At 37.5% G+C, this 24,502-nt stretch overlaps 1 protein-coding gene across 3 annotated transcripts in view; it reads left to right on the top strand.

Annotated features, from left to right (window-relative positions):
- The window catches only part of NBAS (NBAS subunit of NRZ tethering complex), a 327,228-nt gene that overhangs the window by 136,874 nt on the left and 165,852 nt on the right, over positions 1-24,502 (top strand). For all 3 annotated transcript variants that reach the window (XM_032353267.1, XM_032353268.1, XM_032353269.1), the window contains 6 exons: positions 4,040-4,173; positions 9,327-9,389; positions 11,475-11,597; positions 15,564-15,666; positions 19,726-19,955; positions 23,037-23,149. In XM_032353267.1, coding sequence (XP_032209158.1) covers positions 4,040-4,173; positions 9,327-9,389; positions 11,475-11,597; positions 15,564-15,666; positions 19,726-19,955; positions 23,037-23,149 — 766 coding nt within the window. The remainder of the gene's footprint in view (positions 1-4,039; positions 4,174-9,326; positions 9,390-11,474; positions 11,598-15,563; positions 15,667-19,725; positions 19,956-23,036; positions 23,150-24,502) is intronic.

Genomic DNA, 24,502 nt, shown 5'->3' on the forward strand with positions numbered 1-24,502 from the left:
TTTTAATTTGCCTTTCTTTAATTATGAGTGAATTAGAACATTTCCTCATATATTTGAGGGAGCTATTTCTTTTTTGGTGAATTGTCCATCATGTCTTTCCCCCATTTTTCACTGGGACTTTTGTTCCTTTGTGATTTACTTTTGTAAGAAATTCAGATTTGTTGGTGTAATTAGAGCCCCTTTTTGTGGTATGTATTGTGTATATTTCTCCAGTTGGTAGGGTGTCTTTGGACTTTGTTTATGGTGATTCGTGTCAGGCCAGAATTTTTATCTTTTTATTTATGTGTAGTCAAATTGAACAGTCTTTTATTGCTTCTGTATTTTGAGTCATGGTGAGAAAGCCTTTTCCTACTGCAGTTAAAGAAGAATTCACTCATTTTCATTCAGTACTTTTATGGTTTTATTTTTATGATAGATCAGTAATCTACTTGGAGTTCTTTCTTTTGTATGGTGAGATGTGAATCTAATTTTTTTTCCCCAGATGGCTACCTAGTTGTCCCAGCACCATTCATTAAAAGTTTTGTCTTTTCTTGAGTGATTTAAGATGCCACCTTTGTCATATACCAAATATCCATTTGTTCATTCGTCTCATTCTAGAGTTTTTTTTTTTTAATTTTTAAAGATTTTATTTATTTATTTACAGACAGAGATCACAAGTAGGCAGAGAGGCAGGCAGAGAGAGAGAGGGGGAAGCAGGCTCCCCGCTGAGCAGAGAGCCGGACATGGGGCTCGGTCCTAGGACCCTGAGATCATGACCAGAGCTGAAGGCAGAGGTTTTAACCCACTGAGCCACCCAGGTGCCCCTCATTCTAGAGTTTTTATATTGTTACTGGTTTGTCTGTGTACTAGGAGCACACTGTTTTATTTTGTATCTTATCTTAATTAATTAATTTATTTATTTAAGAGAGAAAAAAAGCAAGCAGGGCCAGACACAGAGGGGGAGGGAGAGGGACAAGCAGACTCTTTGCTGAGTGCAGAGCTCCATATTGGGCTTGATCTCAGGACCCTGAAATCATGACCTGAGCTGAAATCAAGATGCTTAACCAACTGAGCCACCCAGGTGCCTCTAGAGTGCACTGTTTTAATCATAGAGATTTTATAATGGGTTATAAAAATCTGGTAAGGGTAGTATTCCTCTGTATTTTTTTCCCCCTAGGTTTTTTTTGTTTTTTGCTTGTTTTTTGAACTTTTTAAAAAGATACTCTTACATGTTTGTTTCTCCATCTGAACTTTTGAACAACTTGGCTAATTCCATAAAATAGCTTGTTGGTATATTTACTGTGATTATATTAAAGTTATAAATTGGTGAGACCAGTATCTTTATAATGTTAAGTCATCCTATTCAAGAAGAGGGGGTATCATTCTGTTTGTTCATGTCTTTTTGTACTGTCTTTCAGGAGTGTTTGAAAATGTTCCTTATGTAGGTCATGCACATTTCTTGTTAAATTTATTCCTAAGCATTTAATTTTCTGTTTCTATTTTAAAGCGACGTTTCCCTACCTTCACTCCTCTGTTTGTTGTTTTTGTATATGAAAGCTTTTAATTTTGTATGCTAATTTTGCATTCTGCCACTTCACTTAATTTTTTGTATTGCTTCGTTCTCTGGGGTTTTCCAGGTATCATATTTTATCATCTGTTCTTTATGTACTTATGTGTAGTCCATAATTTTAAGACCATTTTAAAAAGCCAAATTATAATTTTCTTAAATTTTACCTTGCTCTGCAGTATGGAAAATAATCTGCTGCCCATGGTGGGGAAGACTTACTGTATTCCTAGAAAGTTTTAGAGGCGCTCTCTTCTTTCGGCTTGAGGTGGGGCAGATGATGGTTTAATAGTTACCACTGAGATATTAGGACAGGAATGATGGAAATAAGAAGTGTGTCTTACACTTTATGAAGTTAGACATCTCGTAGAGTTGAACAGAGCAAGAATAGTAGAAAGTGTCTTAAAACTTTGAGCATTATGATTCATGTGCATTATAGATTGTTTTAAGAAAGATTTGCTAAATGGCCCAGGAAGAGAACAAAAAGAAGCCGTAGGAATACAGAGGGGAGAAGGATCCGTGTTTGAGAGTATCATGAGGACGCGTTCCTTAGACCAGCATTTATGGAGCTTATGCACAAGACTAGACATCCGGAAAAGCCCGACTGAAGTCAGGGCAAATAGAGATAAAGTGGGATTCTCTGGGAGGCTTTAGATAGGGCAAAACTAAGTTTTTGAGAAGACGTTCCATGTAGGAGTAGAAAAAGACAAAGAGACAAAAGACTAATATCGTGTTTACATAAGACAAGTAATTTAATTTGCATGAACTAAAATTTGCCTAGCGGTTCATAGGACAGGAAGGGTGGGTTGGCGCCAGGCCGTGGAGGAACCGGATGGAAGGCTTATTCTTACCTTTCACAGTGTAGGCCTGCTAAGGCTTACCAACAAGGTTTTGAACACACGTGATCAGCTGTGGATTCTAGAACATTTAACTTCCAAGTGATACTTAAATGTTGCAGGGAGGGAAAGATAGGAAGCCAGGAAATCAAGGGAACCATCCCAGAAACACAGAAACACAGGCTTCTGTTTCAGTTGGTTTTCCAATGTATTCCTTTCACTGAAACTGCTTTCAGTTTTTTCCTTTTCCTGTATGAGTTGCTTACGACTGTAGTTTTCCTCCATCTCTCCCATTCTTCCTGTATATGCAGGAGTGTGAGAGACCATGTTGCTTCGTGTGGGCCTTGGGACCGGCTGCCTGCATTAGGCTCCCAGCCTGGCCATGACCAGCCCTGCACCTTGAGCAAGTGACGTGTCCTGTCAGTGCCCCAGCCTCCCCTTAGGGAAATGGTTTGAGGAATTAGGAATGAATGCTCAGGAAGCACATAGAAGTAGCACTTGGCACACGATAAGAAATCAGGAAAAAGTAGTGATTTTAATTAATTTTTAATAATAATTATTTTTACTGTGTTCTGGCTCTGTATCACCAGTCTGTCACTTGGCAACCTTGGATTACTCTGTCACATGTTGATGTCAAATTAACGCCATGTTTTTTTCTTAACCCCTTGAAGAAAGGTACAGAACTCCGTTAACTCTGCTGCTTTGGAAAACTTCACTTCCCTGTTACTTGAATGTTTCTTCTTCGCATTTATTGATATGATTTTTCTACTGAGCAGATGCCTTGTTTGGCAGCTTCTCTCTATCACTTTCTTCAGTTTCTACTAAGATGTTGAAAACCACCAGATCTTTATTATGGAAATTGCTTTAAACTTATTTTGTCATTGAATAGGGCTCTGAGAGCATAGGTTCAGCTTTCCATTTTGGTGTCTTCTGTAATAATGGAAGCACTCTTCATGTCTTAATTTCATCCTCACAACAATGATTTTAGGAAGATGTTAATATCCAGTGAGCTGAGAAGTAGAGATGAGAAAAACAAGGCACAAATATAGTATGTTTGTATTCCAGAAAATAAGAAAGAAAGTCTGGTTTGTACTGGGAAGTTTGTATCCTTTAGAGACAGTGACCTGTGGTAGCCGGCTTTCTGCATCAGAATATGTTCTGTGATGCTGCACTGCAATGTGACTTGTTTTGAATAATGTCAGTGCTATTTAGTTACATGACTAATATATAATGCATCCTGGAAAATAGTAGGTTCAAACATCTCTGAGTATTAGTTAAGGAATTTTATATATTTTTGTAATTGAAACACATAAAATTTGGCTTTAGGGTTAGAAATGCTTTTAATGAATTGCCTTTTTAATTCACTATGTTTCTTCTATCTACTTTATCCTGAATGGGTCATAAATTGAAGAATCTGTTTTTAGCAGATGCGAAGCTTATGGGTACAAATTATCTTTTCTAGCTGATTCTGTAATTAAAATGTGATTTCATTTAGAATTATTAAAGACCCCAAAAGTCTGTAAGCTAAAGAAAAATCAAGATTTGTTTTTGCAGCTGATTAATTGCACTATTTAATATTCTATTGACAGTTGCACTGGGCTATGGAAAAACTGACTGTAAATCTACTGACATTTAGTACAGCATGCTTTCTTTTCTCTAGCTGCAGCAAAAAATTATTCCCGATCAGGACCAACTGATGGCAGTAGCTCTGGAGTGCATCTACAACTGTGAACGAAATGACCAGCTGGCTCTTTGCTATGACATATTAGAATGTCTTCCACAAAGAGGATATGGGTAAGAACCTACAGCGTGCCAGGCTTATTGTCTTTTCATCCTACCAGCTAAAATGAAAATGTTGCTTCCCAGAGGGTTCATTAGACAGAATTTTGGGCATATAAAAAATATACAGAGAAGAAAATGGAATCATCTGCAAACCTGTTGCCTAGAGATAAACTTCTGTTTTTCCAGCAGTGTTTGAGCAATCACTATAATTTTGCCAACCTTGATCAATTATCCATCAAAGAACAAAAATATCACAACCACCACAACAAAAAGTACTTTGCATCTAGCGCATAGGCAGTGATGACTCTGTTTTAAATTGTTTCTAATTAAGCGTTTTTCGTATTTATGAGCTTGTGGTATTCTGCGAATTATCTGTTCTTGGCCCTTGCCTATAATAATCGTGTTCAAGTAGTAATGTATGAATATACATAATTTTATTTTACTTTGTTTTTCTTTGTTTTATTGAAATATAATGAACACAGAGCACTGCATAAGTTTGAGGTGTTCATTGTAATGACTCGACGAACATCATGAAACGACCACAGTTTAGTTAACATCTGTCATCGCATGCAGATACAAAAAAAAAGAACAAAAAATTTTTTTCCTTGTGATGAGATCTTTTACTTTCATAACAGCTTTCATACATAACATATAACAGTGTTTTTGTTGTTTTTAGTTGGTTTCCCAAATTGTTCCTTGAGTGGAACATTGTATGTCATTGTCCCCCATACATACTTATCTTAGACCTGGAAGTTTATACCTTTTGACTGCCTTTACCCATTTCCCATGCCTTCCACTCCCACCTCTGGTAGCCACAAATCTGATCTTTTTCTGTAAGTTTGTTATTTTTGTTGTTTTAGGTTCTTCTTCTTCTTCTTTTTTTTTTTTTTTTAAAGATTCCACGTATAAGTGAGATCATCATACAGTATTTGTCTTTCTTTGTCTGACTTTTTTCACTTAGCTTAATGCCCTCAGAGTCCATCCATGTTGTCATAAAGGGCAGGATTTCCTTTTTTTTTTTTTAATGGCTTTCGTATTCCATTGTGTATATGAAAATGGCAGATTTTTGTGATTCATACATCTTTTGATGGGCCCTTAGGTTGTTTCTTATCAATCTCGGCTACTGTGACTAATGCTGCTCCCTCTCTCTTTTCCTTCTAAGGAAATTTTAATTTTCTGTGAACTGAATGATAGAGATCACCAAGTTTGCACCCCATTGTGAGATAGTTTCATGCAGTCACCAATGGTACTGCAATCAGATGTGAGTTTGATGGGTAAAGGATATTTGCGTGGGACCGAAGTATTCCCTCAGCAAGTTCATTTTTTTTTTTTTTTGTCATTTCAAAAGGGAAATTTAGCTTTCGAAAATAGAAGCTGAATGCTGTCACCTTTAATTAAGCTACCGGATGTGCTATCACAATCAGCCTGGTGTTACATGCCTCCTGTGAGGTGCCAGTCTGAAGTAAAGGTGTTCATTCTTACTCTAGTCAGTCCTCTGGGCCTTCAGGATGACAAGCGGATGCAGAGAAGGGGGAACAAGTTAAATCACACCATGAAGGAAACGGTCAAGTAAATGCAAAGTGTGAGACACTCTCCAAGTCAGCTGGTCCTTCCACTTTGTGAAGTCTGTGTGATGGAGGTGCTGATCCAAGATCGAGGAGTCTAGGGGGTGCCTGGCTGGCTCAATCAGGAGAGCATGTGACTCTTAATCTCTGGGTCATGAGTTCAAGCCCCACACTGGGTATAGAGATTACTTAAATAAACAAAAATTTTTAAAAAGATGGAGTCCAAAGAGACATAATCCTCTCCTAATTTTTAGCTATAAAGTAACATATGCACATAATGAAAGTGAAGAAATTGAAAAACTTGTAATTGATCAACAGCTGTTTGCTGCCCCACCTTCCCCGTGTCTCCTCACAGGAAACACCAGCTAGAGAATGTGTTTCTTCTGGTCTTTGCCTGCCTCCTCTAAGACAGCTCATGTGGTGGCTGCAGTTTTATGTGATTGTTGACTTCCTTTATGGAAGTCTACCCATCCCCCATACCTACTTCTACCATTTTTTCAGTATAATTAGGGTAGCATTTTCATCATTATATTATGTAAATATTGTTTCTACAGATCTGGGTATGATTATATTCCTTTGTATGCAACTTTTTGTTTTTCCTGTTTTTCTTTTTCCCCCTTTGTTTTTAGAAATTTCCTTTTCCTTTTTTGTTGTTTTGTTTGTTTCCATTTATCTCCTTCCCTCTTCTGATGGAAATAGAAAGCTCTTTTCTGTAGTCAGACACATCTCAGTTCCTTCCCTTTTTCCCATTTTCTCTCCCTCTGTACCTTTTGGAACATCCTTCTTGGATGTCTTTTCTCTTGCTTTGATGTGGGTTAATTGTTCCATATTCTGTACAGCTGCCATCCTGAGACTTGGGTTTGCCTCTCTCTCGTGTTACATATTGCATTTCTGAAATTTCTTTTCTCCTTCCTTTACTTATTCTCTCATTTTAATGGAACACAATCTTAACAGTTTCCTGTCAAAGATTACATGGAGGCATTTTTTTTTTTTAAGATTTTATTTACTTATTTGACACAGAGAGAGAGATCCCAAGTAGGCAGAGAGGCAGGCAGAGAGAAAGGGGGAAGCAGGCTCCCCGCTGAGCGGAGAGCCCGATGCGGGGCTCAATCCCAGGACCCTGGGATCATGACCTGAGCCGAAGGCAGAGGCTTTAACCCACTGAGCCATCCAGGTGCCCCTACATGGAGGCATTTTTATTTTAAGACTGTTCCATGTGAGAGAGTTACCAGAATTGTCCCCTGAACTTGGTAGAAACCTTGGCTATATACAGTTCTAGGTTTATAATCTTTTCCTTGTGAGTTTTGAAAGCATCAGTCTTGTCCCCTCCTCCCAGGATTGTCAATTAGTCCTACACCATTGTAAATCACTACTTTCTAGATGGCTTTTCTTCCTTTTTGGATATCTCAGTGCCTTCTCTTCATCTCTGATGTTCTGAAATATCGTAAGGATGTGTTTCATTGTGACTCTGAATTTGTTATGTTGTTCATTTAGACCCCCTGTTCCAATCTGGAAAATCCTGCCCTTTAGAGCTTTGGGAAATTTTCTTACATTCTTTCCTTGATAAGTTTCCTTGGTAATTTTATTTGTACTCCCTTCCTTTTTCTTTCTCTATTTTTTAATACTTCTTTATTTACTTTACATTACTTCTTTATTTACTGCCTTTTTTATTCTTTTTCCCACTTTTTGATCTTTTGTTAAATGATCTGGGAGTTTCTTCAGTTTTATCTTTTCATCCATATTTTGAATTTTAAGATTTATTTTGACTTTCTTATTTAAATTCTAAGAACTTTTAAAATAAGATAGTGTCCTACTCTTGTTTCAGAGTAGGAAACTCTGTTCCTCTGCTCCCTGCACTACACGCTTTTTCACCACGGTCTCTCATTTTTCATATCCTGGTTGTTTGTATATCTGCCTTTACTGTTAGGGACTGTCCTCCATGTTGAGTGATTCTTGATCATTAATTTATATCTAAGACACTAAGAAACTGATTGTAAGCCTTGTGACAAGATAAAGCCTTTTCAGTGTAGGAGTGCTTGAGAAGTCGCCTCGTATGTGAGCACCTAGCTTGTCTTCTTGTTTAAGCTTTGATTTTTTTGTGTGTAGGTTCATCTTAGATTCTAGTATATTACAGAAATGTTGGGTAGTTTAGAGATCCTGATCATTCATCGCCTCATCATGGGTCTCAGTACTGACCACCCAGAAGGAATCCAAGCAGTTAGACTTGTCAGTGGTAGAGCTGAATGGAGATTGTGGTAGCGCTTAATATGTCTTTGCCTTCCTCCATCTAGGGTTAGGGAATCTTCATGTAGGGGGCCTCAGCACGTGTTTATTACCCAGACTTATAGAAATATGACCATAGGTTATCTCACATCCTTAGTAAAGACTGGCAGGAATAGCAGGTGTGCCTCTGGGAACCGTAGGTATCTCTCTGAGAGATACGGGCTGTCAGTAGGTAGCAAAAGGCTGGTAAAGGCATTGTATGGACAGATTTTGTAGCGCAGTGTCATTACCCATCATTTAGAAACCTCAACCCAGTGGCTATCAGGGTGTTAGTAGTAAAATTGCTCTCCCTAGAGGGTAAAAAGAGATGCAGAGGCTTCTCTTAATGTCTGTGACAGAGGGCAGTAGTGGTGGGAAGTCTCTTCCTTAAATGGCTTTGCTGGGAAACTTGATAGTCTGTCTTTCAGCTTTGTGCCTCCTTTGTTGTCCTTGAATCAACTCGTCAAGCTCATTGACTCCCAAGTGACACGTATAATTTTTAGGAATAAGTGTTTTAGACCTTGTTTTTCAGTGAGATCAAACTAGCATAAATATCAACTAGAGCTAATCTATTAATTTTTAAACAGTAATTTGCCTACCATGAAGTATCAATGAATGATGATATTAAAAGAACATATTTTATGTAGACATTATAATTACAGAATTAGTGTGTTTTTGAAGAGAGTGTAGGCTAAGAAATCTTGGCTTCAGATTAATGGTTTCTTTTGATCTAACAGACTTTTTTGTAAATACAAAAATAGATTGATACTCTGTTTTCCATGTATTTCTTAATGATTATGTTTCATATTTACAATTTTCTAAGTAACATTTTTAAATTAGCCTACTATTAAAATATAGAGCTTCCAAATATTTTCTGTAATTCTCTTCATGCCAAGTTCATCAATTTTATTCTGCCTGTGGTTCGTTGTTCATTTTTAGTAGTTACATGGTCATTTACCAAATGGTAAACTGTTATTTTTTTTTAATCACTTAGGAAATGAACACTTATTTAACCTAATTAATTTTTGTGCATCTTATATAGGCAACATATTCCACTGGCTAAAAAACATCTATAGTAATTATGTTTATGGATGTCAATTCATAAAGGAAAAACCCTGTATTTTTTTTTTAAGATTTTATTTATTTATTAGAGACATAGAGCACAAGTAGGCAGAGCTGAAGATGTTCAGAAATAAGACCAACATTTTGCCCAGCAATGTAATATTGTTGTATATTAACTATAAGGGAAACATCATATCTTTTTTCACTTGAGTATTATTTCTATGTAAGAAACTACTACTAAAACTTAATTTTAATTTTTTTCTCTTAATCTTTCAGTCACAAAACAGAGGTAACAAATGCTCTTCATGACATGGCAGACCAACTGGAACAAATTCTCAGGTGAGAAAAATGTTAGTCTGTTGGCTGTGTGCTGATGCGGAGGTCTGCCCAAGAAACGTTACTTTTCATATGTCCAGTGGTCGATTGCAGTTTGACTTCCTATTTGTTTGACTCTCTTGGGAGTGAATTTTCTTAATACAAAGGGATCGCTAGCTGTGGCAGGGTAATTAAGAGCCTGGATTTTGAAGACTGGTGGACCTGTGTTCAAATATGGGCCTGGTGACTCAGAAGCTGTGTGCTCTTTGAACCCTGGGTTTTCTTATTTATAATATCTAACCCATGAGCTAATGGGATTCATGTTAGAGTAACCATTTAAAGTGCTTCCTACCCATAAGGTACACAAGAAATGTTAGTTCCTGCAACAGTTATTATGTCTGTCAGCAAATAGTGTTTATTATACTCCTGACTTCCGTTTTTTGGGCATATTACCTCTGATAGGATATCTAGATTAGATCAAACTGCGCTAGAACTTTCAAGTAACTCTACAGTAATATTCTTCACTGTCAGAATGAAGCATGAAACTTTCTGTGTTGGAGCCTGAAATTCCTAATTTGGCATTTAGGAAGTCAAATATATTTTACTAGCATTTATATGCATATATGAAGATGCATGAGTAATTTTAAATAACTGTATTAAAAATTTTAGGACTAAAAATTTTTTTCCAACACATAATTATAGAATTATAAGGTAATACCATCAGTTTATAGTGGCGATATGATAGAAAAGTATAATAATTTGGAGTCTACTAATTAGAAGTTTTATTCATTGAATTTAAGGGACTTGAGTATAAAAATATTTCAAGTTGTATTTAAGGAAACAGTGTTTTTGTGCCATATGTGTATGGGAGTTGAATGAAGCATCATTCACTATCCTTAGGACCTCTGTTTCTGTATTTATTACTACCTTGCTGCTTGTTACTTTGTGTCCTGAAAGTTATATAGTTATTTTTCCTTGAAAAATTCTTAATAAATCAATTTCTTTTCAACCTTAGCTTATTTTAGATTGGCTGTGTTTCTCCTATCTCTGGTGTCTTGAGAAGTTGAACATAGTTTGAGTAAAATTTAGTGGATTAAGACAATATGGATTCATTCCTTACAAATTTGCACGATTACTTTTTTTTCCGTAATGAAACTGAGAAGAGTGATCTAAAAAAGATATGGTGAAATACTGTGAATTTCATAGTATTTCACAGAATTTCATGGTATGTTCCTGGGTGTAACCATGAGTGGTCTTGATATCACATTATGCTCTTTCTACCTCAAGGAAACAGTTATATGTGGTCAGTTTCTGCATGATACCCACATCTTTCCCTGTTTAGTTTAAGTTAATGACCTTTTAAAATAAGAAATTTTTCCCTCTTCCACCGCATAGGTACTAATCACTGAAAAATGTTTTAGCATATGTGATGTCAGGTGACATGACCCATGAAACCTGTCTTTACGATGAGCTACTGAATTCTAGCCGGTCACGCTCTATAAACTCAGTAGTAGTTAATTCAAAAAATGTGAAATTTGGTGAGGTCACCCATCATACATATATGACGCTGATGATTGGGGAATGAGATATCTCAAGAAGGTTCATCTGGGACAAAATTTGTGACATATTTTTTTATTTTTATAGAATAGATTCTGGAGGGAGATTGAGCCTTGTGATGTTTCTTTGGCTCCAACTCTAAAATTGTTTATTCCTTTTCTATTGACCTTACCTCTAACAAATTACTCACAGGATTGTTCAGAGTAAAAGCTGAGTATTGAAATGATAGATTTGCTTGTTTTACTGATTTGATGCTTTTAGAGTAGAGGAAAATAATAAAAAAAATTTTAGATAAAGATATGTCATATTTTTTTAAAAAATTGACTACTAATTCCAAGTACATTGTAGTAAAAGTACAGGAAATAAGATTTGATATATGATTGTTAGCTTTTTTTTTTTTTTCTGAAAATTAATGCAGTATGTGAAATTGGGTCATTCTATATGCTACTTTTTGTTTTTAGTACTAAACACCTACGTGCTGGTTGTATGTTCAAGACTCTCAGACTTTTTTTGTTTGATAGCAAGACTAAAAAATTCCTCTCTCACTTTTAGTGTGTCGGAGCTCTTGGAGAAACATGGACTCGAGAGACCAGTTTCATTTGTTAAGAACACTCAGTCTAGCTCAGAAGAGGCACGCAAGTTGATGGTTAGGCTGACCAGGCACACTGGTCGGAAGTAAGTAATGAACAAAATTAATTGACACTTGTATATGATTAAAAATAAGTACTGTTCTTCTTCTTCTTTTTTTTTTTTTTACTTACTTCATTGATTTATAATTGGCCAACACTAAATTCCATGTATTAAGTGTAGAATTTGATAAGTTTCAATACATGTAGATACTTGTGAAACCATCTTGCAATTGAGGTAATAACTATGTTACCCTTAGAAGCTTCTTCTTGCCCTTTTATATTCCCCTTCCTTTTGCTTCTCCTGATCACCTCCTTCTCCCCTCTCTAGACTACTACTGATATGTAGTCTATTCCTATATATTACTTTGTATTTTCTGTAACTTCATGTAAATGGAATCTAGTACACACTTCCGTTTGGCTTCTCTGTACTCATTTTGTCATTCATCCTTGTTGTATCACGGATCAGTAATAATAATTCCATTTTATTTATCGAGTAGTATTCCATTTTATGGATTTATCACACTTTGTTGAACTGTTCACCTTTTTATGTGGGGCTTGATCCCATAACCCTGGTATCATGACCTGAGCGGAAGGCAGAGGCTTTAACCCACTGAGCCACCCAGGTGCCCCTGTTTATGGACTTCTTGGGTTGTTTTGAGTTTTGGTTTTTACAGCTAAAGCTATGGACATTTGTGTACTATAAAATATTTCTAATTTTTAAAATTGTAAATAGAATTTTCTTAATTTCATTTTTGGATTGTTCACTCCTAGTGTGTAGAAATGTTGACATATATTTTTTTGATTTTGATATAGTAAGCTTGTGTCTTCCAACCTTGTGGGGCATCTGTATTAGTTCCAGTAGGGTTTTTTTTGTTTTTGTTTTTGTTTTTTTGGCTATTCCATGGGATTTTCTGTATACAGTATCATGTCCCATGCAAGTAGAGACTGCTCTACTTCTACCCAAGCCCTACGAGAGCTACACTTGCACCACCTAGATGGCTCCAGAAATCCCAGGCTCACCCAACAGTAGTAAACTGCTTACGGAATGCAGCCAGTAGTGGCTTGCTCAGGGAACTCTCCTTCCTGAGAAACCCCCTGGCATTTTGTATCTGTCTGTCTCCCTATCTGTCTTTTTTAACAGTGAACTATAGTTATTGATGTATGTGCCTTATGTTCCTTTGGAGATGATAAGCTTCTCTAGGGCAAGTGATAGAGTTCCTATACATCTAATATGGGACCATCTATATCAATGGCCCTCTCTCAAAAATTATTAAATGAACAATTTAAAAGGTTTTGGCAACTCAAGTCTTAAGATTTGTTTTTTTTTACAGCTAGAAACAAATGGTCAGTATTTCTGATCATGCTGACTCTACTCTAGTACCCACTCTTCAAGAAAGCCTTGCTGTTATAGCTAGAACACTTCTTGTGTTTTCCTTGAGTTCCTCAAGCACTTCTGAAACCTTTGAAGTTAATCTCTACTCATGCTCTTCTACTCTAATATGTAAGAGAATATGGCCTCTTTTTTCAAACTAGTTAATTTGAAGTAAATCTTAATTATTTCATATATGCCACCATGGCTTGGCCTTCAGCATCTATGGGAATATTCTTAGGCATATTCTAAACGGTAACAGATTTCACTGAATCTGTGCAAATCAAGTTTTACCATCTTGAGTGCAACACTGTTTCTCCTTGGAAAATATCCCTCAGTTCCAAGGCTGTAACTAATACATCATATTTATACTTAGGGATCTCTCTGTTAATTTGCAACTCTCTGGTATAGTGCCTTCAGGTTCTACTCTTGGTTCCTATTTACTGAATGTATTCTGAAAAGGCCGTTGTAAATAATGTCTTATAATTTATTTTAATTAGAACCTGTACTTACGGCTAGCCATGTGTGAGAAAACATTAATACCATCTGTCCCAGTGTTGATGGCTTCCAGAAGAACAGCTGGGATATGAGAATTTGAATTCAGCTAGACAATGCCTAGGTTCGATTTTATCCAGCTGGTGCAAGATGGACACTCTCTGCATCAAACGTTTTGCAACTTACTTACCTGCAAGCCAGATCTGAAGGAGCTCTCCAGTTCTTTAAAGTTCCCCAAAGAGTTCACGTATCAAGGTCTAACTAATGGACACACTTCAGGGATTGTCCTGGGAGACATGATAATATGTCAGTTTGTTTTTTCCATTTGTATGCTGAGATAAAAAAAAAAAAGTATTCTCTTGTGCTTTTTGCATAGGCGATAGAAGTAATTACTCATTTTGTGAAATAAATATAAAATACTATAAGCAAGTGAAGCATATGCTTATTAAAAATTTTTGGTGAAAAATTTCATGAAGACCAGAAATTTCATAGGAATGATCTCAAATACATGCTTTCCCCATAGCAATACTATTATATGCATATAGTCTGTTTGCCCTGTTTTTAATGCATAAAAAAGGGGAAGAGACTTGGGAAAGAAACATCCAAATGGTATTTGACAAGCACAAAACAAAATAAAATCCTCCCTTTCAAACAGTGATATTCAGGATTATGCAGAACATCAAGGTTAGCAAGTAAATATAAATAATGGTTCCAAATTCATATATATTCAACAAAGGTGAGCTTTTGGGGGAAGCAGAGAGAATTACAACACTTTTTCCCTCCTGCTAAACAATATTAGTAATCATGTATGTAACTATAGAAACCACAGAAATGTGTTTGTAACTTTCAGATTCATTCATTAACATTTATTGAATACTATTTTATACCAGAAGAAACGGGGGGAGTATCTTTTCATACATTCTAGTTTTAGTTAATCTTCACACGGTACAAAAAGGGAACCTAGCTCAGAGAAATTAAGAGACATATTCAGAACTGTATAGGTAATGGAGCTTGTCTTTATACTTAGGAATGTCTTGCTTCAATGCCTGTGCTCTATCAGAATTAATCTCCTCCATTTCTTATCACTCTCCAAGATGGGCTTTAAGTGAGGAAACCGGAAGTCAGGAACCCTAAGAGTTCATGATCATGCAGCTACCATGTGTCTGTTTGTGAATTTGTTAACAAACCCTTTCCTTGCTGCAGGAGAACCTGAACCATGAATTCTCTAACTCTGTAAGCCTGGGTACCCACGTAAAATGCGCTCTGATCAACAAGACCGTGTGTGCCTCATTGGTTGTATAAACCTGATTCTTGGTTGGTAAATTGCTTCTGACCTCAAGGAACTGGAAATGGACTGGAAAACCCAATAGGGGCTTTGTGCTTTGGGCTTTCCTAAGTGTGGTCATTGGCTTGTCCTTGAGGAGATTCTAAGAACTGTGCCTGTGGAATTATTATAAAATATAGGTTCTTAGGGGCCATGAAACTCCTGCCTGAGTTAGATGGGGCAGCTCTTGGCACTATATTATAAGATTCTCTCCTGGCACCAGGGCTGTCCCCTGGGATGTGCATTAGCTTGGTCCGTCACTCTGTGGACCCTTGCAAGGGCTCCCACTGAGACAGCCACTAGTGCTGTGCTGCCGATGAACTGGGGTCCCCAGCCTCTTGACTGATGCCAGGGGTGGCCTCTGGTGGCCTTCCAGGTCTGTACATATAGTTGAAGTTAAGGAGATCCCCCGTGGGGGTTGCAGTCTGATAGAGATGGAATTGAAACCAATTCTCCTGTGTCCCTGTGCTTTTTCTGCTAGATCTCAGCTGCCCTACCTTTCTGTGCTTTATTTTGTCTTGGAAACTCACAGCTTGTTTATCTTTGCTATTATCACTTAATGCCAGTCTAGTTCTGTGTCTAGGCAGCCGAAGACCAAGGTGGCTTGGGCAGCGTCTCTAGCATTGACACAGGGCCGTTCAACTTTTCCTTCTGATTGATGTTTTTCCCTAGAAATTCAAATGAGATTATTCCTATTGGTCATTTGGGAGCTGTTTTACCATATAGAATGGTGATACCAATTTTTTTTTAACTTTTGGCCAATTGAAGAGAGATTTCATGAAATCCTTTTTTTTCTCCCTTCCTCTCCTCCCGCCCCCAACCAGGCAACCTCCTGTCAGTGAGTCTCATTGGAGAACATTGCTGCAAGACATGCTAACTATGCAGCAGAATGTTTACACCTGCCTGGATTCTGATGCTTGCTATGAGGTAAGTTCCTCGTTTTTAGTTTGGGAAGTTTGACTGTTACAGTGTGTTTCCTGGACACAGAGGTGGTGACCATGACCCTCACTCTTGAGTAATACCATTGAGTCATAGCCGTGAATCCAGCAGTGCTTTCTTGGTTGAGCACTCACGTGTCTTACCTCCCGTCCCTCCGTCTTCGATCATTGCACCAGCGGTTATCCAGCGAGTTAATCCTCAGCTGGAAATGGACTCCTGGGCTCCTGGGCTCCTCTCACTTCCGTGGTCTTGGTGGTCACTAATGCCTGTTTGATGTAGCTGGGAAAAGCCTTTCCAATCTGTCCTATCTCTGCCAACTTGCAGTTCCTCCTCCCTTGTCTCCCCGCTTCCATATTTCTAATCTACACTGATTCAGGGCATTCTTCTAAAACACCTTTCCATGACACTCCCCTTCTTATTCCATGTCCGCATCAGAGAGTAGCCGTCCTTCCTGGCGTGGCATAGAAGGCCGTGGCAGACGAGCTTCTGTGCCCGCTCCCCCCCGCGCCGCTCTCTACGCGTGCCACTCTGCACGGACAGGGGACGCCATGTTTCCCCCTGCTCCACTGCGCCCCCTAGACCTGCCCTGACTCTGGCTTCATGTCCAGTGACTCCACCTGCCTTGTTCCCTGAGCCTGGATCTACTCCCCTTTCCTTTATCTGAAAATTGTTGGTAATTTTCAGGACTCACTTCACTAATTATGCCCTCCGGGATGCCTGCCTCTGTCCTTTCATGTAAAGTGTCTCTATTACAGTCTTTCTTTCAAATGCAGTAACTGGTTTCCATGTGTGGTTTTTCCCTTTGGTCAGGAGCCCCTAGGTAGGCATTATCATATTCATGTTCAGCCTCCTGTCCCCCCAGGGTCTATTGTCCTGTCTGGAACACAAAGGCTACTTAAGCAATGCCTGCTGATTGACGTAGGAGTGTGACCCAGGGGGCTTTAATTAATGTTTTTGGAGGGTGTGTATCTTACCACCAAATTACTCCTAGTTCTTGTAGAAAATGTGGAAAAATGATCCAACTCACCCATTGAATGTGATATTATTTAAAAGCAGGTTTTTGAGTTTTTCTCAATAAGCCAAACATGAAATCATTTAGGATCTTTTCTTGTGTTGCTCTGCTCTGACATCATAAAGTGTGACCCCTTGATAAAATGAGTTATACAAATAGGTCTCTATTTTGTGAAATTGGTTGGTATTTTTATTCATGGTGATTTTAACAAAAGAGTGCTAATATAGACTGTTGAGAAACGGTTTTATATTCGAACGTCAGGTTTTTAAATTCTTGAAGGAGTGTGAAGTTTACATTGATGATTATATTTTCAGACCATGTATGTAAAACTGCCAGTAGCTTCCCCTTTTGTGTCTAAAGTGAAACTTGAATTCCAATTCCAGGAGAAAATCTGTATTCACATGGGCTCCAAAGCCTAACCATCATTTATACGTCTGCAATAGTGTTTTTAAGTTGGAATGGCATTGTTTTGCTATTTTCCTGTTTCTGTTTCTAATTGGAAATTGGCAATAAATATATTACACTTGAACTGGCTCATAACAACTTGACTTATTCTTTTTGTTATGTATTTTTTTAATATTTTATTTATTTATTTGAGATAGAATGAGAGAGCACAAGCACTGAGAGCCCCAGGCGGAGGGAGAAGCAGACTCCCTGCTGAGCAGGGAGCCCGATACGGGGCTCCATCCCAGGACTTGGGGATCATGACCTGAGCCCAAGGCAGACACTCAGCTGACTGAGCCACTCAGGCGCCCCTGTTTTTGTTACATTTTGTTATATTTTAACACCTTTTTATTAGCTTTGCTATTTTAATGATTTCTGGTGGTTAGCCTCTCTCCTCTGAGAGAACATTTGAAAGCACATTATAACAGCTTGAAATGGTTATAGAGGAAGGTAATATGGACTTGGCAAATTACATTTTTTTTTAACTTACATTTTAAATATTACATTTTAAATATTATTTTAGTAGCTTTTAAATTATGCTATGTTGTTTCACTGACTTTCGGCTATTATATTAGAGGTTGCTTTCTTGGAAAATAATTTGAAAGCTCAATGGCACAATTTTGAGAAAGTTAAAGGTTCCATTACAGCATGTAGAGCAGAAATGTATATTGTTCATTTTAGCAAAAACTTAAATTTTAGAGTGTGTGAATTGCATTTCTCAATCTTTCAACTCTTTATGGCTTACTTGAATGAACCAAAGGAATAAATTGTCATATCTAAGTCATTTGGGTCACCTCGAGTAAGCCATTTTCACCTGTCAGATATAAATGATTAGGGTTGCTCATTAGTAATTTGCTTTCTGTCACAATAGGTATTTTGTATCAGATCCCTTATAGATGTTAGTAATTTTATCGTTATCATAGTCATTTTAATAAAGTCCTGTCTAAAAATACTACCTTCCCTAGAGGCCTAGAAATAAGTGAAAATAAGGGGATCCTATGAAAATTGGGTAGTCTTAATCATAAGAAGATTCTTGATTCTCCATGAAATCTGCTTTTCATCTCTTGCTTCTATTTCTGTGCTATCCTCATCCAGCAGATGATGGGGTGAACATTCTTGGAGAAATTCCTATACTAATTATATATTGACATTATTAGTGTAGATCTCTTTGTTTAAGACTTTTCTGGACTAGGTAATGAGTAAATATTCTCAGTTACACAATAAATTCTATGTTAATTGATGCTATTAGTTGCCTAGTAGAATACAATGATACTTGCATGAATACCTTAAATAGTTTTTGGTCTGCAGATTGGAAAAAAGTCAATGTTGTATTAATAGCATGACAGTTTAGTTTGTAAGACTAAATTCAGATGCTATAGCAGTTATAAATTATCGTATTCAAAGATTTTCTTTAAAAAATTAAAATGTTATAGTTTAAGTGGAGTGGGCCCTATTGAATATGGGACCGTATGTCTAAGGAATCCTGTTTTTTTAAATCATTTTTTATTTTTTATTAACATGTAATATATTTTTAGCCCCATGGGTACAGGTCTGTGAATCGCCAGGTTTACACACTTCACAGCACTCACCATAGCACATACCTTCCCCAATGTCGGTAACCCAACCACCCTCTCCCTACCCCCCTTCCCCCAGCAACCCTCAGTTTGTTTTGTGAGATTAAGAGTCTTTTAAGGTTTGTCTCCCTCCTGATACCATCTTGTTTCATTTATTCCTTTCCTACCCCTCAAATCCCCGATGTTGCCTCTCAACTTCCTCATATCAGGGAGATCATATGATAATTGTTTTTCTCTGATTGACTTATTTCGCTCAGCACAATACCCTCTAGTTCCATCCACGTCATTGCAAATGGCAAGATTTCATTTCTTTTGATGACTGCATAGTAAGGAATCCTGTTTTTAATGAGTATGAATTCCAGATATTTTACTTAAACATTCCTTATGATACATCAAGATACAATTGATCCTTGAACAACATGGGTGTTTGTTTTTTTGATGAGTACAGTATTAAATGAGTACAGTATTATATGTATTTTCTCTTCTTTATGATTTTAATATTTTCTCCAGCTTACCTTATTGTAAGAATAAGCAGAATATAGCAGATACAAAATACAAAATAATTCTGCTACAGAATATAGCAGATACAAAATACAAAATAATGTGTGAATTGGCTGTCCATATTATCAGTGAGGCTCCTGGTCAACAGTGGGCTATTAGTAGCTACGTTTTGGGAGAGTCCAAAGTTATAGGGGGATTTCTGACTGCATGGGAGTTCAGCACCCTAAGGCCCATGCTTTCAAGGATCAACTGTGTTAGGCTTCCAGTTGGTTTGTTCCATTAAGTTATTTCTTCTTTCTAAAAGACGATTTTGTTTTATTGAGGTGAAATTCACATAACATAAAATTAACCATTTAGCATGTGCTTCATTGTCATTTAGTGCATTCACAGTGTCATGCTACTGCTGCTTTTAGGATGGTTGTATTTTTAATTGATTTCATTGGATGTCAGAATCTTCATTTCATTGAGAACTGAATCTGCCCTCTTTAACTAATTAAAGTTTCTTCTTTCCCCCAGATATTTACAGAAAGCCTTTTGTGTTCCAGTCGCCTTGAAAATATCCACCTAGCTGGGCAGATGATGCACTGCAGCGCCTGTTCCATAAATCCACCCGCTAGTGTAGCCCATAAAGGGAAAACCCAGTACAGGGTCGGTTATGAAAGGAGTATTGACTTGGTCTTGGCTGCCAGCAGAGAGTACTTTAATTCTTCTACCAGCCTCACGGATAGCTGCATGGATCTGGCCAGGTGGAGTAATTCTGTATTCTTCCATGGGAGGGAGGGGACAAGTCAGAATACACAAACTCCATTGTTGGTTTTTATTCTTTCCTTTACAAAACACATTGCCACAAGTACAGATTGACTATACTGTATGGGGCACAGTTATTTATTGCTTGCATACAGAAAGATAATTACCTTATGAATATTCATCAACTTTCTCCTGACCGCTTTTCTCCAGCATGCCTTCCCAGTCTTTCTTGCCCATTATCGGTGAGATTGTACATTGCTTCTGTTAGAAAGGATTCACGCGCTAGCCTGCAAATTCAAGTTCTAGGAATTTGTAGCACATCGAGGCAGTGGCTGTCTGCTTTACATGACTTGTGCTCTGTTTAGGGTTGAAGGACCTAATTGGATGATAAAGCTCTGAAGTCCCTTCCTGGTGGAAATTTCTGGACTGTGGATTCAGTTTCTCTCTTGGCCTGTTGTACTGGAAATTTAGTGTCAATATTTCTATTATTGATTCTTTTTTTTTTAAGATTTATTATTGAGAGAGTGTGCGAGCATGTGGTGGGGGGATGGGCAAAGAGAGAGAGAGAGAGAGAATCCTCAGGCAGACTCCCTCCTGAGCACAGAGCCCAATGTGGGGCTTGATCCCATGACCCTGAGACTGTGACCTGAGCTGAAACTAAGAGTTGGACGCTCAACTGACTGAGTCACCCTGGCACCCCTTTTTACTATTGATTCTTACGAGGACATTTGCCCTTTTCCTCTCTCACTTGTTTTAACCATGTTGTCAAGTTTTTGTATATATGATTTATCTTTCAAATTGCTATTCAAAATCTTTAAAGATTTTTATGTTTTCTTTAATAGTTTTTGTCTTGTGTGTTATCCTTTGAGAGACCTTTAATTTCCAAGACCATTATAATAATTTTTCATTTTTTTTTACTACTTTGATAGTTACATTTTCACCTTGAAATTTTAAGCCCATTTGGAATTTATTTTGATGTAGTGATTGTGTTGGCTACTTAGATTTATTTTTTTTCCATCAAATGACTAGCAGCTAAAAGCTTAAAGGACACTTTTTTCCCCAGTGATATCTTAGCACAGAGAGAACCATGTTTTCTCAAACCATGTTATTGAACTTGACAGAGTTGTTAAAAATAGTAAATTTTTTTTCTTCTCTCCTAAGGGATTATATTTCTATTTCAGATGATGAAAATATCAAATAGAATAGCCTTTGAAACTGGGAGTTGTGTTTGACCTAAATCTTTTTGGCCGATGTTCTCACAGATCATTTTTAAATCTACACTTCCAATATTTCCCTTTTTCTCCCACAAGGGCACATCTTAATTTGGAAAACATGTTGTATGTGTATATAAGGTGACACCAGACTGATGATGATCTGTGAGCTAGATATATTTAAATGTTCACAGTTATGTTTAATACCAATATATTCTTACTGATTAAATTATTATGAACTAATTTTTTAAATTGAGGAAATAATACATCCATAGGATAAAAGTATTCAGCAATACAAAAAAGGTTATGTATTTACAATAATTCTTCTCGGTCCCATTCCCCTAACTTTACCCCTCAGATGTCTTTTTAAATCATTTTCCTATATATCCTTCCAAAATACTTTCTTCAATGTTACCTTCCTCTTTCTTAAATCACAAATGAGTGCTGGGGCGCCTGGGTGGCTCAGTGGGTTAAGCCGCTGCCTTTGGCTCAGGTCATGATCTCAGGGTCCTGGGATCGAGTCCCGCATCGGGCTCTCTGCTCAGCAGGGAGCCTGCTTCCCTCTCTCTCTCTGCCTGTCTCTCTGACTACTTGTGATTTCTCTCTGTCAAATAAATAAATAAAATCTTAAAAAAAAAATCACAAATGAGTGCTTACGACTTGTAAGTACCTTTCTGGATCTCCTTATTTTCACTTACAATCTATACTGATGGTTTTTTTCAAGAGGACATGTCAGATTGATCTATTCTTTTTGATGGTTGTAGAATATCCCTTTGTTCGACTTTTTTACAATTTATTTCATTCATGATAAAAATTCATCCTGTTGTATTGTAAAAACACTGGTAGTAAGCATCCCTAATTATGGGTGGGCATGTGGGTGTGTGTGAGCCTGTCTGTGGTAGAAATTGCCAGAACTGGGAACTTGTGGGTTTGAAGGTAGCGCGGTAGATTTTCCGTAGCTGCTGCACATAGACTCGTCCCTTGTTCCATTTGAATCAGTAGTATGCGTTAGTGCTCATCTTGGCTCAGTTTTACAATTTTGCAAAGCAAGGTAGGCCTCCATCCATCGCTCGGTCCCACAGATGCATCCCGGGGCCCAGGGATCTTCAAGACAATTCAAGACTTTAGCACCATTAGCCTTTCCTGGCCCGATCTCTGCCTCTTTCTAGTCCTGTGTCCCAGCGTTCGCCACAGGCACCTTTCAGAAAGTAAGTTTATTTGTTAATGAAAAGATTTCTTAAGTGCACGTTGTCTGGATTTTTAAAAAACGTGCTTAAAATACCCCACAGGTGTCACAGATTCTTGGTTTAGCAAAGTCCCTCTTTCCTGTATTCATCTCAGCACTGCATTATAAACGGACTCTTCCTGTGATCAGAAAAATATCCTTTGTGCAGTGTCTCAGCGTATTCTTTTAACGGAGTTGAAGTTGTCACCAAACAAGATGTTTGTTTTTCGTAGAAGAATAACTGGAAATTATCTGAGTTCTGTCTCCCTTTTTAAATCCTTCCTGTATGATTATTACCTTCGGAGTCCGCAGTAAAAGGAGCGTTGAAGGCAGTTAATGTATTTTGCTTTGTAATGTGATACCGTTCCCTGCCCTCGGTACAACCCTGCACAGATCACTTCACCTCTCTGAGCTTTGGTTTTGGCTTCCTTAGGAAGCGGGTGATGCTATTTGCCCATCACGCAGGCTTGCTATGAGGATTAAGTAAGATAACGGAAAACGTCAAGCAGGATACCTGGAATGTAGGAGGTTTTTGATAAATATGTGTTGGATCTCATGTTGTTGAATACAGAAAGGCATCTTAGCCAAGCATCTCTTACTTTTTTTTTTTTTTTTTTTGTTAAAGCTGATCTTATTTCCCTTAGGTGCTGCTTACAGCTGATAACTGATAGACCAGCAGCCATTCAGGAGGAGCTAGATCTTATCCAAGCCCTTGGGTGTCTTGAAGAGTTTGGGGTAAAGATCCTGCCTTTGCAAGGTGAGTTTTCTATTTAATGTTGCATTATTAACTTAGTATTAACTTACTTTGCATTGACTCACTAGCATAGTTCTTTTGTAGTTGTTTGAATTAAGGAGTACTTTTGGTCATTTAATCCATTAGCAATAGATCTGACCCTCTGCCCCATTTTTCAAAGGAAACCTTAAGTGGAAACTCAAAGAAGAAATATATCCAACATTTTATCATAAATTTATTTTGTAATTTCTCAGTTATATCATTAAAAGAAATAATGCCGGTCAATTTTTTTGGATAAAACCAAATGGATATTGTGGATTAGAGTTTCGGATCTCCATCAGTTTTGATGTACAGTTTATTTCTGTATTTTGTTTCAGTTGCATAGATTTGGAAGTAGCTACACATGATCATAGATGATTTTTTATGCTTACTATGGAATATTCTTTAATTGTGTTGATACTATTTTATTCAAAGGAATGACAGAAAGTTCTTGTTTAGAGTTTAATTACTAGCGATATCTTAACGTTGCTCAAATTCTTCTACCTAAGTGCACACGTCTGTGTAGTACCACCCAAACAAGCATGCTGATATGCAGTCGTGTGTCATTATCTCCTTTGTGCTATGAGGACAGTGTGTGTCTCCCAGTGTCCTGAACCTTACCCGACAAGTGGGTAGTAGACTTCCTATTGCCTTGAACTCTGGACCTCAGTGCCCTAAGTGAAGCGGGTAGCATGGTTATCAGCAGTATGCTTGGTGCCTTCCATGTAATCTCTTTTCTTCACTCTTAACCCTGGAAATGTTTGGGCTTGGGAGTGGGGGAGGTGTAGCGAAGTTCTTTCTGTTTCTGGTTTTTGATAAATTTTCATGAGAATTGTCTCTCCTCTTCTTCCTCTTCCTCCTCCTCTGCCGCCCCCTCCTTCTCTTCTTCTTCTTCTTCTTTTTTTTAACTCCTGGTAATTTTGGACAACAGGGTCCTGTTACAGGTTCTCGGTGTCTTTGTCATGTGTTTTGAGGGTTTCGAGTCAGATGGATCTTAGGAGATGTAAGTCATTAGACACATTCTCACGTTTTCTTGTGGGTTTCCATTATAGTTCTACTAAAAATTAAAGCTCTGCTTGTCAGGTGAATTTATTAGACTTGAATGAGGTAGTATTTCTGTTACCTTGAATAGCATTAGAAATAATTTCCACATGATTATACATTTCCTGTAGCATCTTAAGTAAGTATGGAGATTGTTAAATTACTGGAAAATTCTATTTTGTAGTATCGTTCCTGTAACTTTTGAGCCCAAAGCTTTTAAAATTGTGGAAATAAATCAGTTACTAAAAATATTTTCTTTTGTTCTCAAATGTGTTACATCATGAACTATCTCCCCTG

This window comes from Mustela erminea, chromosome 7 (genome assembly GCF_009829155.1).
Source record: "Mustela erminea isolate mMusErm1 chromosome 7, mMusErm1.Pri, whole genome shotgun sequence".
Taxonomy (NCBI): Eukaryota; Metazoa; Chordata; class Mammalia; order Carnivora; family Mustelidae; genus Mustela; species Mustela erminea.